Raw genomic sequence first — 22,226 nt, 5'->3', positions numbered from 1 at the left:
TCTAAAACTAGACTATGTTGTTAGGGAAACTTCTAGCCTCTCAGCATAAAGAGAAAGGATTTCATGAACTTTGTGGGGCTGCAGGAATGTCTGAGTGTAATTCCTTTGCTTACACAGCACCAGCAGTGCACCTATCTGGGATTAAACTGCAGGTTTAGGTGAGATAGAACCAGAACCTGGCTGGACACATGCACAAGCAGCAGCCCCAAGCTTCTCCAAAACCATAACAGAAAGTGTTCATGCAAGCAAGGTGAATTTGGGCAATAAAAGAGTGCTGAAGAGGCACTGCAGCCATTCCTCCCTTCAACGTGTAGACTGCTCTCAACTACATAACTGACAGGACACAGGAAACTTTTTACAAGTACATTTTTATTTAAAATAAAAATTAATTATGGTGGCTTTTTAAAATAGGGTACTGCACAATCTGTATATGCAACACAGTTTTTGGTACGGAACATACTTATTGAGCAATATCCTTAAATACTAAATATATATTAATGGCTTGTTTGAGAAACATGACAACATTAATTTTGATATTTTTTTTCTCTTTAGTCATTTAACCACTGATACAGATTTCCTATAAACAATATTCGTTTTCATCTGTACATGTGGTACACAGTCAAGAAGGCAGATCTTAGAATATTTACATTCATGCATTGATTTAAACACACTATGTTGCAGTTTAAAATAATATATTTTTGTTTGTACAGGTGCAAGGAGTATTGTAAATACATATCTACCATAGGCCTGATTCTCCATTGCTTGGCAGTGTCTATGGTCATGACCTGTTTGGAGCAGGATGCCCACACTTTCTTCACATGCTGTGACCATATGGCATGCAAGACCGGACAATTAGGTCTCTGTATAGATATATATATCTCAGTATATTTATATCTTATACTTAGTAGAACTTTCCTCTTCCCTTCCATGTCTGTTTTTGCAGCATCTGTCCAAGGCAGAGATGCTTTCCCCAGGCACACCTCTGAGTTGGGTGTGGGTCAGGAAGGGTGGCAGCTCCACCTTCCTGATGCTGCTGAGGAACAAGGAAACTCAACAGCTCAGGCCCTTAAAATGCACTCCCCGCTAGTGGTGATCCTTGAGAAGAGATTTTGAGTGGCTGCTTTCCCTCAGACTGAGCACAGCAGTTTACTCAGTCTGTCTGGTGGTGGTCAGAGCAGAACAGGTAACTTCTGTGTAGAAACTGGTCACCTTTGCATCTGCTGGGGATCCGGCTATTTTGTGAATGGAGCTATGAAGGACCTTTCTATCCCTGATGCTTTGGTGGCTAAAAAGGAACTCAAAATGCTTTTAAAGCTGCATATTAGATTGCCAGTTCCCCAGAACCAGGATCACTGCTTAGTGAAGCGCTTATCCAGCAGGCCTACTCCTTTCCTTTTGTATTTAATTATAGTACAATAAGGAAGCATAGAAGCCTCTTATAAAAGCTTTGCAAGTAGTCTGTAGAGTGTTAAACACAAGCTCATACCACATCAGCAGGCTTCTGAATTCACTCCTGAGAGACAATGCCTTTCTAGCCTTTCTTTTCTGAAGACTTATATCTGCTTCCAGTATACTTTTCTAAGCACTTCTGAATATCACTTTAAATTTCAGTGCAGTGTAGTCAACTGTACCTAGGCAGGAATCTAAAGGCAAAACTACCTCATGGAAGATTTCCCACCTCTCCTTGCCGTGCCATGGTGTGAGGGCTGAGAGGAAAGTATCTGGGCAAGCAGAGGAGCAGCCCTCAGGCTGTCTGCTGCTGCTCTTCTGTGGCCAATGCATTAGAAAAGCACAAGAGAAATGTCTGTTCCAAGAACTATTATGGTGATTATGTGCCCAAATACATTTATCAGCATGTTGCATATAACGATAGTGTATATCTGCCTATGCAAATAAGCTACATCTATATCTCTCAAAATACTGCCACAGAGCTGGTACATACTTTTATCTTGATTATACAGATGGGTAAATTGAGGCACAGAGAGGCAAAATTACTTGCTAGTAAAGAGCAGATTCAGTGGCAGAGTTGAAAACAGATCCTAGTCCACATGTAGTACGTCTTGCAATGCCCCGCCTCCCCACTCTCCATGAAGTTTTTAATGTTTATATTCTCCTAAGGAGTCCTCAGGAGGCCTGGGGGAGTTTGCTTGTGGGTTGTGTCATGCACCAGGGTCTTCTCTAGTGAGGACATTTTACCATTTACATCAATGAAAATCAGACAGTGTCTAGTGACCATCTCTTTCTTGCAAAAACAGATGCATTTTGATGGACTTGTTGTGATTTTCACCTTACAGAACATGCCTTTAAAGCTGAATTAGGAATAAAATAAAACCAACAACCTTTAGGAGAAAGTGCTAATCCTGAGCCTGTATCATGCTAAACTTATCTGCATTCATACTTTATACTCTCAGAGACACATGCAACCAGTCTCAAACTATGCCACATTTTCACATTTAGGCTGAAACAAGTGGAGTAAAAAAAGAAAGGCAAACATAGGTAACTACATTAAAATAAATGTTATAGCTTAAAAAATATTCTAGAAATATACTTGTAATATTATTATTATAGTATTTAGGAGCTAAGTGCTTTAGGCAATCATCATTTGGGATACTAGACTCAAAGTGTAAATCCTGTCATTTTAATCCCACTTTGGATCTAAGAACATATCACTCTGTCTTGTGCAAGCACACAAAATGACTGTGTCTGGGAATGATCATACTCTTGGGCAAAGGGTTACTTATTCCCTTTCACTTTTGTAATTGCATTCACTTCCCAAGAAGATCTAGCTTTAAAAAATAATTTTATGTGGTTAAACTTCTACATAGTGATGACAGACTAAAAAGCTAAATGAATAAATCCATAAATTTCTCAAGAGCAGTATATAGCAGCATTTCATTTTATCATTGAAAAGATACTTATATTTACATACACCCTATTGTTCAACAGGTAATAGAAAGCTACAGATGGGCCTGACCTGAAACTGCTGATTTGAACGTCCCAGAGCTTCTTTTGGGGAAGGTCTGCAGAACATTGTCTTCCTCTACCATCAGGCCAAACTCTGCATCTCAGTAATAGACCAACTGCAGGCAGGAATGCATTCAAATCAAGGTCTGATTTCTGCAGTTCAGGCACATCCTTATATAAAACTGGCGTGCTGCAGTACCGAGGGACATAACAGCCAGGGCACAGCCACATCCCAGGGACTGGGCTGACACCTGGGAGTTACTCATAGATGCAGAGACCCAGTGGTGTTGAAGCTTTATGTCCGGACAAGAAGCCAGGGTGTAAATTTGTCTTTGACTGCATCACTACTTTCAGCACAGAGGTAAACGGAGACATACACGTGGAGGTATGACACGAAGAAAAGTTTTGAGGAGGTGGGGAAAGACCAGCATCTCGACTAGTCTCATCACCTTTATCCTAAGGGTTATTTACTGAGTCTAACCTGAGATCCTACATGAAATGAATTTGGGTAGATTCAGCCTTGCTTTAAATAGTCTGCAATCCACCTCACGGAACGTATACTAAGCTATTACACTGAATTTGGCATAATCGGCATTCTCGGCTCAGGAGAGGCAGAGACTGAGTTAACGTGGGCACAACCAGCTTACTGGACCCTCAAAAGTGGTCCTCCAAGCCAGACCTGCAATGTCCTCAGTAGGTCAGCTCAGGAGATTTAACACTTTAAGAAAACAACACTAACCAGTGAATGAAGAGGACTTCAAAGGGCTGCTAGTCCTTTCAACACAATCCCGCCCAAATACGCCAAGATGTAAACAATATCCTTCCTGTAGGAGTTTCCTTGGGGAATCAATGTGATGCAAACACAGAGAAATGTGTAGAATTTTGCAAAGGAAGGACAATTTTAAAGATAAATTTTAAATGTGATGAAAAAAAAGAGTCTGATTATGAAGTAATAACGTTCAAAGTACCTCTTAATAACATCTCTCTTTCAATAGCAATGATAATTGCTAAAATCTTACATTTTGATTTCTTTTGCCTGAAAAGTCTTCAGCCATGGAAACTGCATAGTCACCAGACTGCAGATAAATTTCCTGGGACAAGTCACAAGTTCACGCAAATTTTCCTTGATGGCTTAACAAAAACCTTTGTTCCCCTTTTAATAATGAAATAATAAGAACGCTAAGAATGAATTATTAGCGTACAAAACTGCACAGGCTGGAGAAGCATGTAGGTAACACCTCCCACCATATAGAGGGAGGTGTCCTCCCATATAAAGGGAGACACCTCCCTCTGACCCATTTATGAAAAGCTGCCACCACTCTGGTAGATCACTCTCTCCTCAAAAGATCCTACTTCAGCAGCTTTTTGTGGATACTCAATACAAACATAAAAGTAAGGGGGAAGAGAGGAAGAAGAAAAGCGGGAGGCATTGCAACATCGCTTTCATGAGAGGTAGCATGCAATGCTTATGCCTTTGTGAGGCCTTTTCTCCGGGCAGCCCAGGTGGGTGAATTTATCCTCCCTTGGAGAAGCAGCAAGCCTGGAGAGCAGCCTGCTTTTCCCTTCTGGATCACTGATGTGTGCGCTGTTTCCGAAATGAAGTCCTTGGCCACATAGCTCCCTTCGTTGCCTTATTTCACCCACCTTGCATCCTCCATGTGTGTGCTTTGAAAGTTTACCACCTCCTGCGCCCTTGGCGGGGTTTCAGGGATTATACGACCGCATTGTTATCAACTGTTTTGTTGTTCTGGGAGGAGGTCATTGCATATTCCGACCGACTGGTTCCATTCTCTTCTTTTCTCATTGGTTTCCTTGGGTGATCCCAGGTTCGGTGATGTATAGGCAGGGTGGGGAGAAAAGAAAGAACAGAGATAAACATCTTCTTTGTCAATACAGATTGAAAGCAAGGACATGTAAGGTACATCACAATGCTGAACTTTTTCTATCTCTTTTCCCCTTTCTGAACACAGGCCAAATCAGTAGTTAAAATTTGTCAAGCATCATGATTCACCTGGAGGGCGAGAGGTCTGATCCTGAGGTCTCATGATGTGCTATTGGTGTGCCCATGCTAATTTGAATACCTGTAATAGATACAGGTGTACCTGTTACATGAGATGAAGGCTGCTGGAAGCAGTGTCCTCCACCATCACCTCTATCTCTGGAAGAGAGGCTGGGATGCTGGTTGGGCTCTGCCTCGGAGCAGTCCTGGCCTTCCTCCTCAAAGTGTTACATCATTCAGACTGGGATGATGACCAGTTGTGTCCACCTAGGACCCACCACAAAACCCATAAACCACACTGTGTTCGGTCACTAAGAGTAGACTCATCTGACCAGCACAGATACCTGTGGTGACCTGACAATCTTCACAGTCAATGGAGAAAAACAGGTACTAATAAAAAATGGTTCAGAACAGCTTAAAGTAGAAACCCCAAATAAGTCAGATGCTTTGTGCCCAAGGCATTTGTTTTTCTCTGAATTCTCTGGGCATCAGGCAAAGCATCACCAGCTGGTCGAGGGAGGGGATTGTCTCACTCTGCTCTGCACTGGGGCAGCCTCACTTTGAATACTGTGTGCAGTTTTGGTCACCACAAAATAAGACAGACATAAAGCTATTTAGGAGTGTCTAAAGGAGGGCAATAAAGATGGTGAAGGGCCTTGAAGGGAAGCTGTATGAGGAGCAGCTGAGGGGACTTGGTGCGTTCAGCCTGGAGAAGAGAAGACTGAGGGGAGACCTCATTGCAGCTACAACTTCCTTGTGAGGGGAAGAGGAGGAACAGGCACTGATCATTTCTCTGTGGTGACCAATGACAGGATCACAGGGAATGGCCTGAGGTTGTGTCAGGGGAGATTTAGGTTGGATATTAGAAAGAGGTTCTTCAGACAGAGGGTGGTTGGGCACTGGAACAGGCTCCCCAGGGAAGTGGTTACAGCACCAAGCTTGACAGAGTTCAAGAAGCATTTGGACAATGCTCTCAGGCACATGATGTGACCCTTGGGGATGGTCCTGTGCAGGGCCAGGAGTTGGACTTGCTGATCCTTGTGGGTCCTTTCCAACTTTGCATATTTTGTGATTCTGTGAAAAAGCTTTGTGCTTTCCACACAGATATTTCAGACATTAGGGCCTTGAGTTTAAGGTGCTTCTGAGGGCAAAAAGAGGACCAGATACATGTAATAAAACAGTCTATCTGTGCTATTGTTCTTGACAATGTTTAAAAAAACAAGCAGCAATTAATGACAGTTAATGACATTTAATTTCAGCAAAGTATTAATAAACGATTTATGGAGAATGATTACAAGAAGATAAATTTGTTTGCTTGTTATTTCAAAGACAATACTTCTGATTGTGTTATTTTATGCCTCTCTTTAGCTGGTTAGAGTTAAAACTTGTTAATATTAGTCATGATTCCAGAATGGAAATGGAAGGCAAGGGAGGACTAAGAGTTGTTGAGACTAAGGGTTTTATGAACTGTTTTTCAGTCCTTAACATGCAGTGCCTGTCTGCATCTGACATAAGGTCCTTTGGCTCTGTCTTTTGTGACATTGTAAAGCACCCTGCCACATCCTTGACAAAAGGGATGAAGAATTTGATGGCAACACTTATTTTTTTTCTGGGCAGGAAAATTGCTGTGGCTATCTAAACTTCTTTGCTGCTTTCAAAAATTCTTTCCTTTTGCTTTTCCCCTAGTTCCGAACCTATCAATTATCAAAAAATGAAGACATTTTGGCCACTTCTAATTGCTGTTTGTCTCCTGCTTACCCCTTCTTTCTTTGGTCTCTCTCTCTGCACCTCTCCAGTTCCATTTTCTTTTACCCTGTCTAATCTTCCTCTTCTTTCTTTATGCTAAAAAATGTATTCCTCTCATTTTTATCTACATATTTCTCTTTTCTAGAAGTGATTTTAAGACAGACTGCTTCAGTTCTCCTGAAACTTTTTTTACTTTCCTCCCTGCGTTTTTTTTTCTTTCTTTCTTTTCTTTTTTTTTTTTTCTTTTTTTTTTTTCTTTTTTTTTTTTCCTTCAGTTGCTCTTCCCTGAGAGCTGCCATTTGCTCTTTCCCTGGAGAGGTTGCCAGGGGTATGACACCACTGGCACTTGCATGCATTGGAAGGGTATTTTTTCAGAACCTGCAAGTAGGGGAATGGAGATTTTATCAAGATTCTTCTTCTGCCTTATCAATTGCTCAGGGTTAGTGCTAGCAGAACAGAGCAGCTATTTTCTTGTCTCAATGAAAAGACTACTGTCAGATGCAAAAATTCAGGCTTGGAGACTGCTCTGTTTAACTCCTTCACTCAATTTGTTTCCAAATTCACATCAGGAATGGATTTGGGGTCAAACTTGACCAAGTTACACTATTTAAATCATTGACTTGGCACACTTGCATGGACTTGTCACCATGATTAAAACTGACCTATGTATTTAGATATGCAAGGTCATTTTGGCCTATTGATTTTTCAAGTGCCCTCTTGCATTAGGGCATGGCTCTCTGTGTGCCACTAGCTCTTTTTTATTCCAAATTTTGTTGACTGTTGAGATCCAAGCATGCAAATTTTCCTCTCACACATCAAGGGGAACCCCTTTATCCTATTTTCTGCCTAATAAGGTAGACTATGCATGATCTTCCAATGTATAATACTCCAAGCCCCCTTTAAGAGGACGAGCTATGGCCACGCATTTATGCATTTCCATTCCAGGGTTGCTCTTCACTGGTCAAAGGGATGTTTCAAATTAGTAAGGGAATGAGTAAGGAACTATTCATATCTGTGACATACTCACTTGGTGGCAGGCGAAACAGGCTGTTTGCTAATAAGTGGTTTGCATTGTTTTACAGTATGATTTGCCATACATTGTGCTTGGATGTTTAGCAAACAAATTGGTGTGTTCTTCATGCCAAACATCTGTGAATGAAAGGGCCGTGCAATTCTGTACAGCTTAGTACATGCCTGAAATGATGCCTCAGATTCCATATTGACCTCATCACCACACATGCATTAACTTGCATGAGTCCTAAAACCAAGAAAGCACGAAACATTCATTTAATAGTGTATTTCACATATCAAGCTTAAATTTCAGAGGAGGTTCTGATCACATTATAAACCTTATTTATCAAAGAATTTCATACTGACTTGTCATACTGGCTTGTACCAATCCTTTGCAGAGTCCTGTGTAAAGGTGAATGTAATGATGCACATTCAAACATAATTTGTATGTTCTGTGTTCAGAAAATTTCCTAGAGGAAACATAATTTTTTGCTCTTTATTATGTCTAGCCACAAAACTCAGTATATGTGACAAAACTCTTCTTGCCAGCTTTGGCTACTGGTATAAATTTGGCAGGGAGTCAGTAAGGCAGTTGTGTGGTAGAGTATTAGGGGAGGGCTTCACCTCATGTCTCACTTGTATACACTTAAGAAAATCTCTATAGGTGACTATTCAGACGAAATCAAGCAAGAGCAGAGCAAACTATTAATTTAATCAGGACTTTATTATGCCTCATTATAGGCTTACTGAAGCTTTGAGGAGAATAAGACCACTTAGAAATGGGAATTTAAGTTTTGTCCAGAACAGTAAACTGCAACAGAGTTTAAAAGTCACTGTGCAATCCACAACTCATACAATTGCAGGTGCTTCATGCTTGAAAGGGATGAGAGTTAAGAATAAAACCTGATTTCATAAGGCAAGTCTGAGCGTTGCAAACCTGTTTGCTGTGGCCTACCTCCATAGCAAAGCCTCTGTTGAGTGCCAGTGCATCATGGCCAGTATCTGGGAAGGCTGGGCCCTGGGGAAAACCAGTCAAGTTAGGAGGGGGTGACCTTGGGCTGGCAGCAGAGAGATGACAGGATCTCAAATTCATCTCCTTCTGGGGTTCCCATACCCAACTCAGCACTGCCAGGAGACACCTGTCTCGACTTGGGATTTGCTGCCCTGGATTATTCTCTGAGGAAACACATATCCTATTTCTTATGAAATGGGAATAGAGTGTCATTCTTCTTTTCAAATGTAGTTAGAGGAGGAAAGACTGTTTTTTTAGTGTGTGTTGTTCAAGGAGATGCCCAATGCTCAGAAGAACAAAGTGAAACTTCACTCTTCCCCGAGCAGCGGTACAAAATTGTAAAAGCCATCTACAAAAATACATCTCTCTCTCTCTCTATATATATCTGAAAGATTGCGTTGTATGGGTATCAGTATCAACTGACAGAGATTTTACCAATGGTGAAAGCTATGAGGCGTCTCTGTACTGTCTTAGCACAACTGTACCCATGCCAAAGTTGGCACAAGGTACCCATGCAAAAAATCCTTTTGTGTTTTCAGCTCCTCTTGGGAAGTTGCTTTTAATAGTGCACAAAGAACTTGTCTCTCCTCTCACAGCACTTTCACCTCAAGAAAGCTCCTACCCATAACAAAGCTGCTACCAAGCTCTCTGGGCAGCCCCACTGGTGCACATCACAGCACAGGGCTGTGCAAGGATAAGCAGCTGGGGAGCTGCCCCACCAGCAAAAGCAGCTGAAAGGAGGAGGTAAATCAGAGAGCTGTTTTGCTTATAAGTGCAATGATTTCAAAGCTCTTCTCCATAATGATGAATATTTCATTAGCTATCAACACATAAAAATGTTTTTCAATAAAATTGGGTCTCATACAAGACACCCATTTACTTCATAGGATTGGTCTATCCTATGAGTCCCCAGTGCACAGCAGAAATATCCAAGCTACTTATTTACCAGTAGAGATCAAACTGCAGTGGCATCTTCCTGGGTTACAAAAAGTTGTTCAAGAAACAAGGTAAATATCTATTAAGCATATTTTCACTCAGCTTCATCTCCTGGGCTAGGATGCTAGCAGTACTTGTGGCAGCTATGTTTAGAGCTCTCAGCTAGACTTCACTGCTGGAAGCCCAGACAAGATGATGTGTGGGCTCTAGTCACACTTCAAAAACATCCTTATTTAGCAGATACAGGGTAGGACTGGAAGAATAAATTTTGTAATGTTATTCAATTACTAGACCATCAATCTGCATAACTTGCATGTTTATAAGAATATAAAGAACATGAATGGAGGCTGTTTACATCTCAGTACTGGGGGTGTTCATCAAACAGCCATTTGCTTCATGCTGGCCATCAGTCATCAGAGGCAAATCAGTTCCCACAATAGAAACTGGTGGGAGAAGTGAACTTGCTTTAAGACTGGTTTGTGAACAGGACTCCTGCTAGAGGAGCTCAGTGCACTGATAACAGTTGCTTTCAGGGACACAGCCATCAAATTTGTGTGCAGCCACCCACAATGAGCCTTGCTGGCCAGCCTGATGCTATGACTCAGACATATGGGGCTCATGTTGAAAAAGGACACTTGTCTGGTGAGAGTTTTCAGAGCCATGGGAAGAATCACATTCCAACTTCTCCCCTTTGACTGTCTTAGAAGGACAAAAAAAATTAGTCCAGATATATTCTACTTGATAATCTAAAGATAGAAATCAAAGAAGAAACTCTAATGACGAAAATTCTCTGAAACCTTGTTTTTTCTCTATTAAATTAGTTAACGGCCATATGTGGACCATTTATCTGACCAGAAAAAAGGCAGCATACTACTTATTATTTGTAGAAAGAGGTTACTGGCTCAACTACCTTCCATGTACAAGGTAAATGTTTTACAGTTATAATAAAACACAACTCCATCTGGACAACTTTCAGCAACACATTCACTACTGCTCAGTGCTTGTCATGGACCAACGTTCAGTACTCCCAGTCTCCCAAGGCTCTTACATTGCCCGTATTTCCATCTCCTCTCTAGTAAGTTAGATAGTCCAGCATCTAAAAGACAAACTGTCTTGTCCCAGTGTTTATTACTTATTACCCCAATATGTGATTTTTTCTTTACTTACTCTTCCAAACTAGAGAGTTTTATAGGTAACTTGGATGATACTACTTGCGGCATTTGGAAGGACTATGTATACTGGATTATTTTCAGATTTGGACATTTGATGGAGCTCTCCTTCCTCAAGCTTCATTGCCCCTTTTCTCCTTACAAAAATAAATAAAAAGTATTTTGTGAATCAGAAAAGGCCATTCTTTTCCTAGAGACCTTTGAGTACTTCAGTCTTGGCCAAACAAAACTAGTGATCAGGTGATAAATAATATTTACAAGAGTAAGTAAGCATACAATTTTTAAATCTTCAGACCTTTTCTGTCTGTCTTGTGTGGAGAACAAGAGAAGATCTGTACAAGTGCCCTGCACAGTGTTAGGACTATTATGCAAAAGGGGAAAGTCTCTTTCACAGCTCTGGAAGTCATATTGCAGCAATAGGCTTTGATCTAACCCCAAGATACAATCTCCCAAGGAGGGATTCTTCTTTTCTAGCTGTTCACATGAGCATTTCGAAGCCTGCAATTTACCGCTAATTTGACTCTCCCTCACAGCCAGTTTTAGCTGACTGGTTCCTGGTGTATTTTTAAGCAAGCCCTGCAGGTGTGTGGGTGATTTCTGTTTTGGGATGGTTCACACTCAAATCCCCCTCTCTGTGCACAGATTGAAGATCAAGCCTTTGCTGAGTGCTTCTCTTGGGGAAAAAAAAAATCCATACGTAACTGCTCTGCAGCCATTCATCAGCACTTAGAGGTTCCCTGAGCTGGTGCACTCAGGCTTGCAAAGCGTGGCAGGCAGATCTCTTTCTGCAGAACTGCATCTATCCCAGCCTGCTAAAGTCGCTCTGGGTATATCTGAAGGAAGGATTTGGCCCGTTCAGATTGCAAGTAATTGCAGTAGATTGCTGAGCCGCACATGAAATTCAAGAAGTGGAGTTTAGTCTTCATTTATTTTGAGCAGTGCAAAGTCAGAGTAAATCCACAGACTTTGTTGGACTTGAGGAAGATTTGTTCTGATGTTACAGAGGAAGATCTGTCCCTGGGAGACTAAGGTGATGCAATCCCATTTCCTACTAAGTCCTTCAATGAAGCTAACTTCAGAATTTTTCTCCTACACAAAACCAATCTTAAGGAAGAGAAGCAGCTTTATTATTAGGATACTAGACAATTAACTGACATAACTGATAAAAGTACTTTCAGTGACCCCTCACATTGCAACCCATTCTTTGCATTTCCTCTAATGATCTTTAAAAGGTTTTATTGACTGGAGGGTTATTACAGCTGACGTCTGTCGGGTGTTCTCAGTGTGGAATACACTGTTGATATGTTTTGATTACAAAAAGAAAAAAATGAATGAGACCAATATAAAAAAATGAGCTCATGTTGCCAGCTTTCCAGCCTGGCAAAAAGCCACTAAATGAAATCAAAAACCTCAAACAAACTAAAAACAAACCAAAAACCCCCCAACCAAAACCCCAAAAACCAAAAGAGGAAAAAAAAAAAGACATCGAATGTATGGAACAAAGTCAAAACACGTCTGGAGGATGGTCATGTCCATGGCCCTGACATTTGGGCAGTGCCATTTAGGGATGAGGTGGGCACACTCCTGCTCCTCAAAGGCCTGAGCAGCTGCAGAGCAGTGCAGGCAGCTAAGGCACATTCATGGAGCTTAGTTCATGGTGCACCACGATCTTCCAAGCAATCCAGAAACAGCCTGGGATTGGCAATATATATGTCCCACCCAGATAAATCGAATTATATGTAACTCTATTGCGTTAGGCTTGATCTGTCCTAACAAGTCTATCATTTAAAGAGAGTAGCCAGCTCCAATTTCTGTCCTAACTTCTTACAGAAGACAATAAACAAGCTTGAACAGTCTAGCCTAATGAAAAGAAAGAGTGGATGGGATTGGCCTCAGGGAACACCAGAAAAGGAGAACGGCATTTGAAAAGAAGAAAGGAAGAAGCCATAGGTAAATTTAGGCTGGAGATGCAAATGAAAGTTTCTTCCACTTTCAAAATACCAATTTGAACTGGGATCGCTGGAGAAGAGAGCAGGGAGAGAGAGAAAACTACACAGCTTCCATATTGGAGGGGAAAGTGGAAGAAGGAAAAGGTAGAAGAATCCCCTACCATGTCTGCAAACTGAATGGCTTTTGGTGCCCATGCTTCCAGTCAGGTTGGGCATCAGTACTAGAAAGATGTGGGGTTGGACTAATAAGGGACTGAGAGAGGAGATGATCAAGGGCTGCTCTTCGCTGCTCTTTTGCTGTCTCTGAAGGACAGTATGTCTCTTACCAGCCAAGTGACTGTAGATACTGCCATTTTAGGCAATGGACTTTTCCATCCTCAAAATAAAGCTGTGCCCAGATTTTTTGCTCAATACAAGTAACTACCTTGCCATTTAATCACTGGTAAACATAGACAAGACCTTGAATGATAAGACTTGATCCATACACAAGAACAAGGCTACTGCTATTTCACAAAATTATTTAAATAGTATGAGTAATTTCTGTGCAGATGAACAAGAATTCTCTGTAGATTTTCTGCTATATAAATGTCTTCAAGAGAAGAGTGTCTGCAACACAAATAAATGCAAGGAACTGAGAAGAAAATCAAAACTTGTAAAATGAACTGACCTTTGCAGCTACCTAGATCACTTTTCATTTGAGGCAATCTGTCTCTACCTCCAACTAGAGTGAAACCACTATTTCCAAGCATCTGCTTCTGGCTTTCTCCACTCACAACGAAGAGTCTGCAGAGCCAGATCCTGCTCTTTGCAGGATAAATGCAAACCCGCTGTGCATGGACTGGACAGGGTGGTCTCAGCCTTCCCACGCTCCAGGTGTGCAATGGGGCAAGTCCATGCAGAAGCAGAGCAACCAGAAAGTCCTGCACACCTTGATGTCTATGCAAAGATTTGTTTTTGTGCAGATGTGGCTTTAGAAAATTGTAACTGGGGACAATTTCTGAGAAAGAAATTGAGTTCAGCCAGTCTCCACACTGGCTTCTCAGGGCTCAGAGCAACTGAAGGGAAGTTCCAGCAGCTTGGGAGTATTAACATTTCATAAGGTTTCATGCTGCTGCCTCAAAAAGCAAACACCAAAGGGAGCACTATTTCTCCACATGGGACCTCTTTTCATGGCTTCTTTTAAAGGCCAGAATGAGGAATTACCTATTTTCGCACTCCAACCTTGCACACAGCTGGGATCAGACTCTACATACATCTCTTTACATACGTCTTTAACCCTCTGTTATCAGTCCTTCACTCCTTCACCTGGCATTAGCTTGGGGAATGGATGCTGTGACGTTCATCTCCACGAATGCTCTCTGACGTGGCTAATTAGCCAGCAGCTCTCCAAGATGGACAAACCAGGAGCATCATTCTCCAGCCCAGCCATACTGGAGGGGGTGGCCATGTGCCTGCTGATGGAGGGGACACTGGTGTGAGAGCAAGGCAAGAGTGTGGCAGAGCAGGACCACCCCAGACAGTGCCATCTTCTCCCACTCCCAGCTCTGCCCACACTGACCTACTGCGTGTGTCGCCTTCATGGCAAGGCTCTCCAAAGCAGGGAGCTTGTGCTGCTTAGCAACCCTGCAGCATAATAAACATTCAGCAGTAAATACACGGGGTGCAGAGGAGGAAGGACAGAGGTAGCAGAAATCAGACTGTGCAGCCACACAAGTGGTGGCAGCACAGCTGCAAGGGGCTCTAGGGTGGCTGCAAGCGATTGATGTGCACCCCTGGTGTGTCACACATCTGCAGAGGGGGACCCTGTCTGCACCCTTTCCTGCTGGGCAGTGTGGCTGCAGGGCAGTAAATAGCACAGCAAGGGGAGGATGTGCAGGATGTAACCTTCCTTCAGGGGGGACCCTTGAAACCAGCTCAAGTGGACAAGAACCTCTGAGCCTTTCTTTATTAACACCTGCTTTCTGTGAGGGCATGGTAAAGCTGAGATCTTGTTAAAACACCAAGCTGTGACTAACTAAACAAGGTGTGAAGCTAATGCACGTAAATTACAGTAGGAAATAAAATTTGTTTTGGTCAGATGCCTTGTTACCTCTGGCTGGGATTCTCTGCACAGGAGGGAAGTGCTTCTGAGCGCAGCTCGTGCTGTCGAGCTCCGCCTTTCCCTGGGGTTTCTGCACATTGGAGTCCAGGTTAGAGCCAGGCATCAAAATCAAAGCCAGCAGAGGCCACAAATTAGGGGAGTCAAGGGTGGCACCAAGCCAAGGCTGCTGGCCAGAAGGATGCTGAAAGGTCAGGTAGGAAGGGGGTGTCTTCTACGTGGCCAAATTTGGGGCAATGGTAGGGTGATGCAGAAAATAAAGTTCTGCAGAAAACATGAAAGGGCAGAGATTGGGAGTAGGGAAAGGGGCATGTGCACAGGGCTGAGTGGAGTGCTGAATGGTCTGATCATATTGAAAGTGTTCGGATGCTCGCGATGGGTGGGAGATCAACTGGTGCTCAGCTGCTTCTCGTTCAGGTCTGGCTTCTTGTCAGGCTGAGGCAGAACAGACTGAGTCTGGCAAAGCCTGCCTGGGGCAGTGTAGGGCATGTGTGGGAACTGCTAGGGCACTCCCATGCTTTTCTAACTTTTTTGTTCTAACTTTTGGTGGTTTAGAACTCCTGCAAATTCACCATGTGTGCTGAACTCACGAGGAGCTGCAGTTATTCAGACACTGGAGAAATCAGGCTTTATTGCTTTTACTCCAGATGCAAAGCAAAAGGGGCAATAAGGGCACCCAGGACGTTTCTATAGGAATCTTACTGTGTAGAGGGAATTTCTGGGTCATACAGAGCTGGAGTAAAGGATCCACACAGCCACCCTACTACCACGGGCACAATTTCTTCTTCTGAGTTACAAAAAGATTGACCCAAGAACCCCAGGATGCTGCTGCTGGGTTCTTGCAGGCTGTAAAAGACACAGTCCTAAGCTCAAATCAAGACAAAAACTTTCTTCAAATGTGCTGGGTATGCCTCAGCCACAGCTGTGGCTTTTCACCAACAGGGTCAGCCACAAGTGACCTCCTGTCAGCTTGCAAAAACTATGATTGGCTTAAAAATTATATGAAGGTCTAAGAAAATTTTATTTCCTTGCCTTCAGGAACAAATGTAATAAAAACATCATGGTAAACCTGGCAACTCTCTTCTCCTGTATATTTTAAAGCTCTAGCATTCACCTGTGTCTTCTAATTGTGCTGGGGTAAATCCAACCAATACAATTAGACCACCATGAGCATTATAGTCTGTTATGAGCACGTAAAATCCACCCATGGCTACTAGATCGCACTGAGGCAGTAACTCTACAATACTTGGCTCTACTGGTAGACTTCTGCCTGTTCAATTTCTTCTGCAGTAGAAAGAGAAGTTTGTTTCAGGTCACAGTGGAAAGTTAATTGTTCACAAGGTAGATCGTAATGCTCTTCAGATTTCTGTTGGCATCTTTATCAATACATCACAAATTAGGAGTGAAAAAGTGCAAAATGATCCATCAGAGAGTATTCTGTGAAATGCTTGGACCACTTGCTTTACGCTAGACTAAAGCCTCTTGAAGGCTTCCAGTCTTCCCAGCTATGAGAAACACTGGGGCATTTTATCCATTTATGACCACAAACTTTCTCCCTAGCAGAATGTGAGTTTGTACAACTTAGAAGAGACAGAGAAATCCTGCCCTATAACAGCTATGAAATCATGTAGCACTTATAAAAATCCCAGACTGACATCACTGGAGAGCAGATCCTTCTGCTTATCCAACCAACACATTCTGCAGAGGCAACGGCAAAGCAAACTGTCCTGCACAGCAGTGCTAATACAGCTTGGCTCAGCTGTCTTTCTAAGTAAAAGACTATTTCATCCACTTTATACAGCAGTCCTTGATCTGTCAAAGGAACCTAACAAGTAGTAGCAATATTTTTGTTGTTGTACTTAAAAAAATGAGGCCAATCTTCCTTCATCTCGATGCACCCAAAAAACACGGGGCAGCGCTAACTACCAGTAACCTGTCCAAAATCCCCAATGAGGCCACTAAATTAATAGAATAAATACAGCAGAGCTCTGGAATTTCTAGTGGGCTTGGGTCAGGTTGTAAAGCTGTTCAGCAGCTTGCTTGTCTCATAAACACTACCCTGGAAATTATTGCACAACCAACATCTAGACTTCAATACTGTTTGGGATAACAACCGATTTTCCTTGTACTAGCACACAGTTTTCATCAGGCAGGGCTACATTTAGTTTAATAAATAGTGATAGCTTTGAAAGAACACAAGAAAACCAGCAAGAACTCTCCATCTGTGGAGATATCCAAACCCCACCAGAACACAGATGTGAGCAACCTGCTCTAGATGACTCTGTTAGAGCAGAAGTTTGGATCAGAAGCTATCTCTTCTAACCTCAATCATTCTGTGATTCTATGAACTCATTTCTTGATGGTTAAAATATGGGATTTCCTGAAGAAAGACTGGTTGCTCAGGGTATTTAAACTGTCTTTATAAGACCACCTGCAGCCTCATTCCAAAGATGAGAGTAAATTAACTACTGGGAGATGATTAGGCAGAGAGGCTAAGCAACACATGGGGATGTTGGGCTTTGGTTGGGGGTAACAGAAGACCTGGACAGTGGTGTTCAGTAGTAGATACTGATCCTGTTGTTGTTAAGCATCAACATTCAGACAGTGGAATTGGGCTACAATGTGTTTTCCTTGCTTTTCCAAAATTTTCAAGTCTTTCAACTGCCCTCAGTAACATTCCCAAGATCTTTCAATGAAGACCCTATTCCCTTTTGAACTGGTCTGACATCGATGAATTGCATCAAGGAGGCAGAGATCTGCCCCCATAGATCTTCTTGTTCCCTCTCAGCATTCCCCACTCAAACAGTATTTTTAAACCCAGCTTTTCTATCAACTATCTTACTCTGTGTCTCCTGAGTAACTGCTGTCTTTGCTGGCACTTGCTGAGAATTAAGACACAGTTTCAGTACAAAACCTTCTAATATGTCAGGTAGAAGAGATCAACAATCTCGATTCACCTTGACCCATCTGTCATCAGTCATGCCATGAGCATCTTCTTTTAAGGGGATAAGAACATTTAAGATGCTGTTCTGTCTTCTCTCCCCACAATAGACAGAACTGTTTTGTTGCAATTAATAATGATTTTGGACTAGATTGTACTTGGCCTCTGTGGCTCACAGGAGATGGCCACGTAGAGGACTACACAGTTCTTGCTCTTTGGGGGAGTGAGTGGTACAAAATGGGCTGGAGGAAAGGTACAGGGCCATGACCCGTTTCGTGGGCAATCAATTCCTGCACCATGGGACACTCTCACCACGGTCCCCACTGCTACTTCTTGGCCTCCTCAGTGTTTTTGCCTCACAAGCATCTGCCTCATTTCGTTAAACAAAGCCGAATTTCAGAACCTTGCTCCCACTTTTGAAACTAGATCTTGCAATATACAGGGACCATAAATCATACACTAATGCTAAGCACCCTAGAAATACCTGAGCAATGAATTTTAAGACAGTTTAAATATGACCTGTTGTTTTATTTCGGTACGTTTTCTTCCATTTAATTATTATTTGAAGGTGAACTCAGTGCCGATTTAAGGAAGTGCATATGTAGGCATTTATGGTACCTTTCTCTGAGGCTATGGGACACATACAAAACAGCAGCTTGACAAAGTTACAATAGTGAATAAAAGGTGTATAATGAAAAATTTGCCTACCATCAGCCTGTTTTCCCCTGCTGACTTAGAAAGAGGGCTCTTTGGCAGCAAGCCCTGTGGTTCATCTCAGAATAGATGTATCCATCCTACCTAAAATCCAGCAGAGCCAAGGAGCCACATCCCTAGACACAATGAGCTGCTCATGGGTCATCTCAGACTATATGGATGTTCTGAAGATACTAAGTGTATGGTTTTCACACGTTGGAAAGCCATTTGAAACACCTCCTGCCAGGCTGCATCGCTGGCACATCACTTGTCACAGAGACCAGGATGCTCAGCTTTGTTTTCCCCTTTGAGGTTTAAGAGATGGCTCCAGTATCTTAATTTCATACAGAAAGCCAGGGATGTATTTTTCCCTTTTATGTAAATATCTTACTCCTCTCACAGACACCGACATACCAGTGAGCTGCAGAAATAGGATTATATATTGCAGGTCCCTCTCTCCCCCATCTCATCTGCTTATTTACCAAATAACTCTCGTTAATCCTCTTTACTCTTGTTTACTTCTCACTTTCCTTCAGTCTTACTGTCTCACTATTATTCAGGTGCTTGCAGATGTTAAAAAAGCTTGAGACAGTCACCTCCCCAGCTGATTAAAATCAATTAAATTCCACTGATTGTTTTTGATTCTGAATTGATTTACACCAGATGAAGATGAGCTGCTGGCATTCACTGTGCAAGCCCACAGATCATGTAATATACTGAAATAATCCAACTTCCTCCAGCTTATTCTAGTTATGAACTGTCCTTGGACCTCCTGGTTTTACTTCTTGATGACAGTCTTCTGGGGCAAGAGTAAGAATGGCAAGTTTTTACAGACAGAGACATGATAGGTAATTACTTGGAGGTATTCTAGATTTTGAACCAGTTATTCATCTGCTCTTGCTATGTTTTACTGAAATCACTGGTTGTGAGATCACTTTTTCATCCATTAAATGAGTGGAAAAGTCCCACTGCTTACACTGAGGCTGAGCTCCAGCCAGTGATTAAGCCTGTCCTAGAAATCTGCAAATGTCACAGATGGTGCTAAGCGACACTATCATGTATGATGTCCTCTGGTGCTTGATCTGTGCGGCAACACACACCTGTACCCTGTGTGCTGGTCATGCAGTGTCCAATGCTGCAGTCACTAGCAACACACACAGGAAATTTAGAGGCTGTTTGAAGTGCCTTTGAAGTATGGCTCCATATCTATTTTCCCAAGAGTTTAACCTGCCTAGCATTTATCTGAATATTAAAGCTGATAGATGCAATTTGCTATTAGTTCCCTCATGGACAAGAGAGGTTCAGCATTTCTTACGACCATTTCTTATTGGGAGAACCTGAGTATTTCCAGGGGAGACGCATGGATGGAGGTAGTAGCATGCTTGTTTGGTTCAGGTAGTTATTACACACAAAGAAGCACCAATCCACTAGGTTGCATTTTATTACAAAATGTCTTAGTGCCTAAAATTGGTGATATGCTGAAGTTTCAGTTTTTACGAGGGAAAACAAACTACCCTGAGAGAAACAGTTTATATACAGATTGAATAAAAATACATCTGAGTTATGATACCCCGAGGGCAGTTAGTCCCTCTCTTCCTGCTTCAGAAAAGCAGACATGACAGAGTTTGACTGGGTCTGGCCCTTTGAAACCAGGAAATGAGATTTCAACTTAAGCACAATAGGATTTTTCCTTTTCTTTTCTACTTCAAATTTGATTCACATGAAAGTGAGAGATTAACAACAGATACAAACTCTGTGCAAATAAATCCCTGCCTGCACTTTCCTACTAAAACATTTAACCCTTGTTACACCCTACAACCAGATGACTGCTTTTATTTCACTCTTCACCACCTCTTCAGTGGAGGTAGGAGACAGATTTGTCAGAGATGCTGCAATGACAGAGGTTACAGTTCCAGAAGATGTGCAGGAAGGAGGGCCTAGAGGGAGAAGTGCAGAGGAGAGTTGGTGGGATGGGGGTGTGAGAAAGGACAGGGCAGCCAACAGTTATGGAGCCAGAGGCTGGGAACCCACTGGAGGGATTCTAGGCTTCAGTATCACCCAGATTAATCCCCTTACTCTTTCTCTAGCCACTTCTACCTCCCAATAAAAAGAGTGGAGGATTTCTCACTCTAACTGAAGCTGATTCAGCTCAACAATATATGATAATACTCTGTGTTGAAGGTAGAGATGTTTCTCTTGTGAAGCATCTGATCTTATTTCCCAGCATTTATCAATAGATATCTTTTACAGTGGATCAAGAAACCTGAACTGCTGGGGAATGCTGCCAGGCACTTTAGGGCATTCTTTTAGTAGAACTGTTTTAAGAAGGACTCATTGATGAAAAGAAATGCTCTAGTTAGTCTATAAAATTCTAATTAATAAGATTTTCCTTCATAGCTGTCCATCCCACATTCGAGCAGTTTTTAGCTTAGCATTTGTCAGTAGTGTGAATGTCAACAATAAGAAGATCTAAGAGGAATTTTCACTTTTCTCTGAGCTTAATGCCTGTTCAAGCAGATAACTTGTATGTTGATATTCATATTGTTGACAAATAATGGGTATCTTCATCAAGTATCAGTATTATTCTTCACTGACATGAAGCATGAGGCTGTTATGTGAATTCCCCAAACCTTTGCAAGGCAGCTCTAAATTTGTCTATTTAAATTTTGTTTCTCTTCCTCTCATCTATTCCTCCCATCTACCAGCATCACGGCAGATTTGAAAAGCAATTCCTTGCTAGGCACAAGTTGCCCTGGAGGGCTACTGCTCTCACATGTATAGTTTGCAGCCTTGACACAAATCATTCACAATTTGGCAGACAAATACAAATGAGCAGCAATGATAGATCAGGATCTATAAGTGAGAGATTTTTCACTGTGTTACCAATTCAAATGGACTATGATCTCTGTCCTCCAGAAATCACTTTTTAAAAGTGCCGTTGCTACAGTGAAAACTTTACAGCTTCCCCCAAATAATAAACATTCATTTCAGCTAAACTAGAATAGCAAAGATACTTATGTAAATTTAATAAGAAATAAAATAGAGACTTCTCTCTTCTTGTTTGAATTCTCCCTTTTTGATGCTCTTTCAAACCCTGTATAAATTTTTCAAACAATCACAAAGCATGTCCAATGCTCCACCATTGCGATGTCCCTGCTGAGGCTCAACACAAATCTTGCAATCGCTTTGCATGGAGATAACATTTTTCATTAAACGTATTTTCATTTATTTTCATTTCCCCCCCCCAAGAAAATATAATTCAAAAATGACAAAGTTGAGAAAAATTGTTATTTAATCCAAGCTGCAATTCAATGTCACTGCAGTGTCTCATGAGAGGTATGGATGGCATATTGTGATCTCTACTTCAGGCTGGGGCACCTGGATATACTAAGAGCTTCTGTCCAAGACACTTACAGTATAAAACATGACACCATGAAGACACTATTGTGGGGTGCTGTCAGAGCCATATTAAAACCAACAGAGGACAAAAGAATCTTCATCCATCTAGCCTACAAGTCGCACAAGTTACTTTCTCCTCTAAGTTGACCCTTTGGACTTGCAGTTGGAGCCTTCATACAGAAATGTTAGTTTTGACTTTTTTCACTAGAATATAAAATGTTATTTAAGTGAAGAAATTATTCTCACTCCCGTTTTTCTGTGTAACTGAAGTCAATACTTTCTAACTACTCAAGGTCATATGAAGCACAG

At 41.9% G+C, this 22,226-nt stretch overlaps 1 protein-coding gene across 2 annotated transcripts in view; it reads right to left on the bottom strand.

Moving 5' to 3' along the window:
- Nucleotides 1–352: 352 nt before the first annotated feature.
- PRIMA1 (proline rich membrane anchor 1) overlaps nt 353–22,226 on the bottom strand; it is a 54,606-nt gene continuing 32,732 nt past the window's right edge. The window contains exons 4-5 of one of the 2 annotated variants that reach the window (XM_051806713.1): nt 7,737–7,967; nt 4,661–4,775 (exon numbers count right to left, since the gene is read on the bottom strand). In XM_051806713.1, the coding sequence (XP_051662673.1) occupies nt 7,952–7,967 (16 nt within the window). In that variant the 3' untranslated portion in view covers nt 4,661–4,775; nt 7,737–7,951. Of the gene's footprint in view, nt 4,776–7,736; nt 7,968–22,226 lie in introns of both variants that reach the window. The other variant, XM_051806712.1, reaches the window with a different exon arrangement.

This window comes from Manacus candei, unplaced genomic scaffold (assembly GCF_025592945.1).
Source record: "Manacus candei isolate 608988 ecotype Guabito, Panama unplaced genomic scaffold, ASM2559294v1 h1tg000067l, whole genome shotgun sequence".
In the NCBI taxonomy this organism is placed as follows: Eukaryota; Metazoa; Chordata; class Aves; order Passeriformes; family Pipridae; genus Manacus; species Manacus candei.
This window is presented reverse-complemented; position numbering and strand designations above follow the sequence as displayed.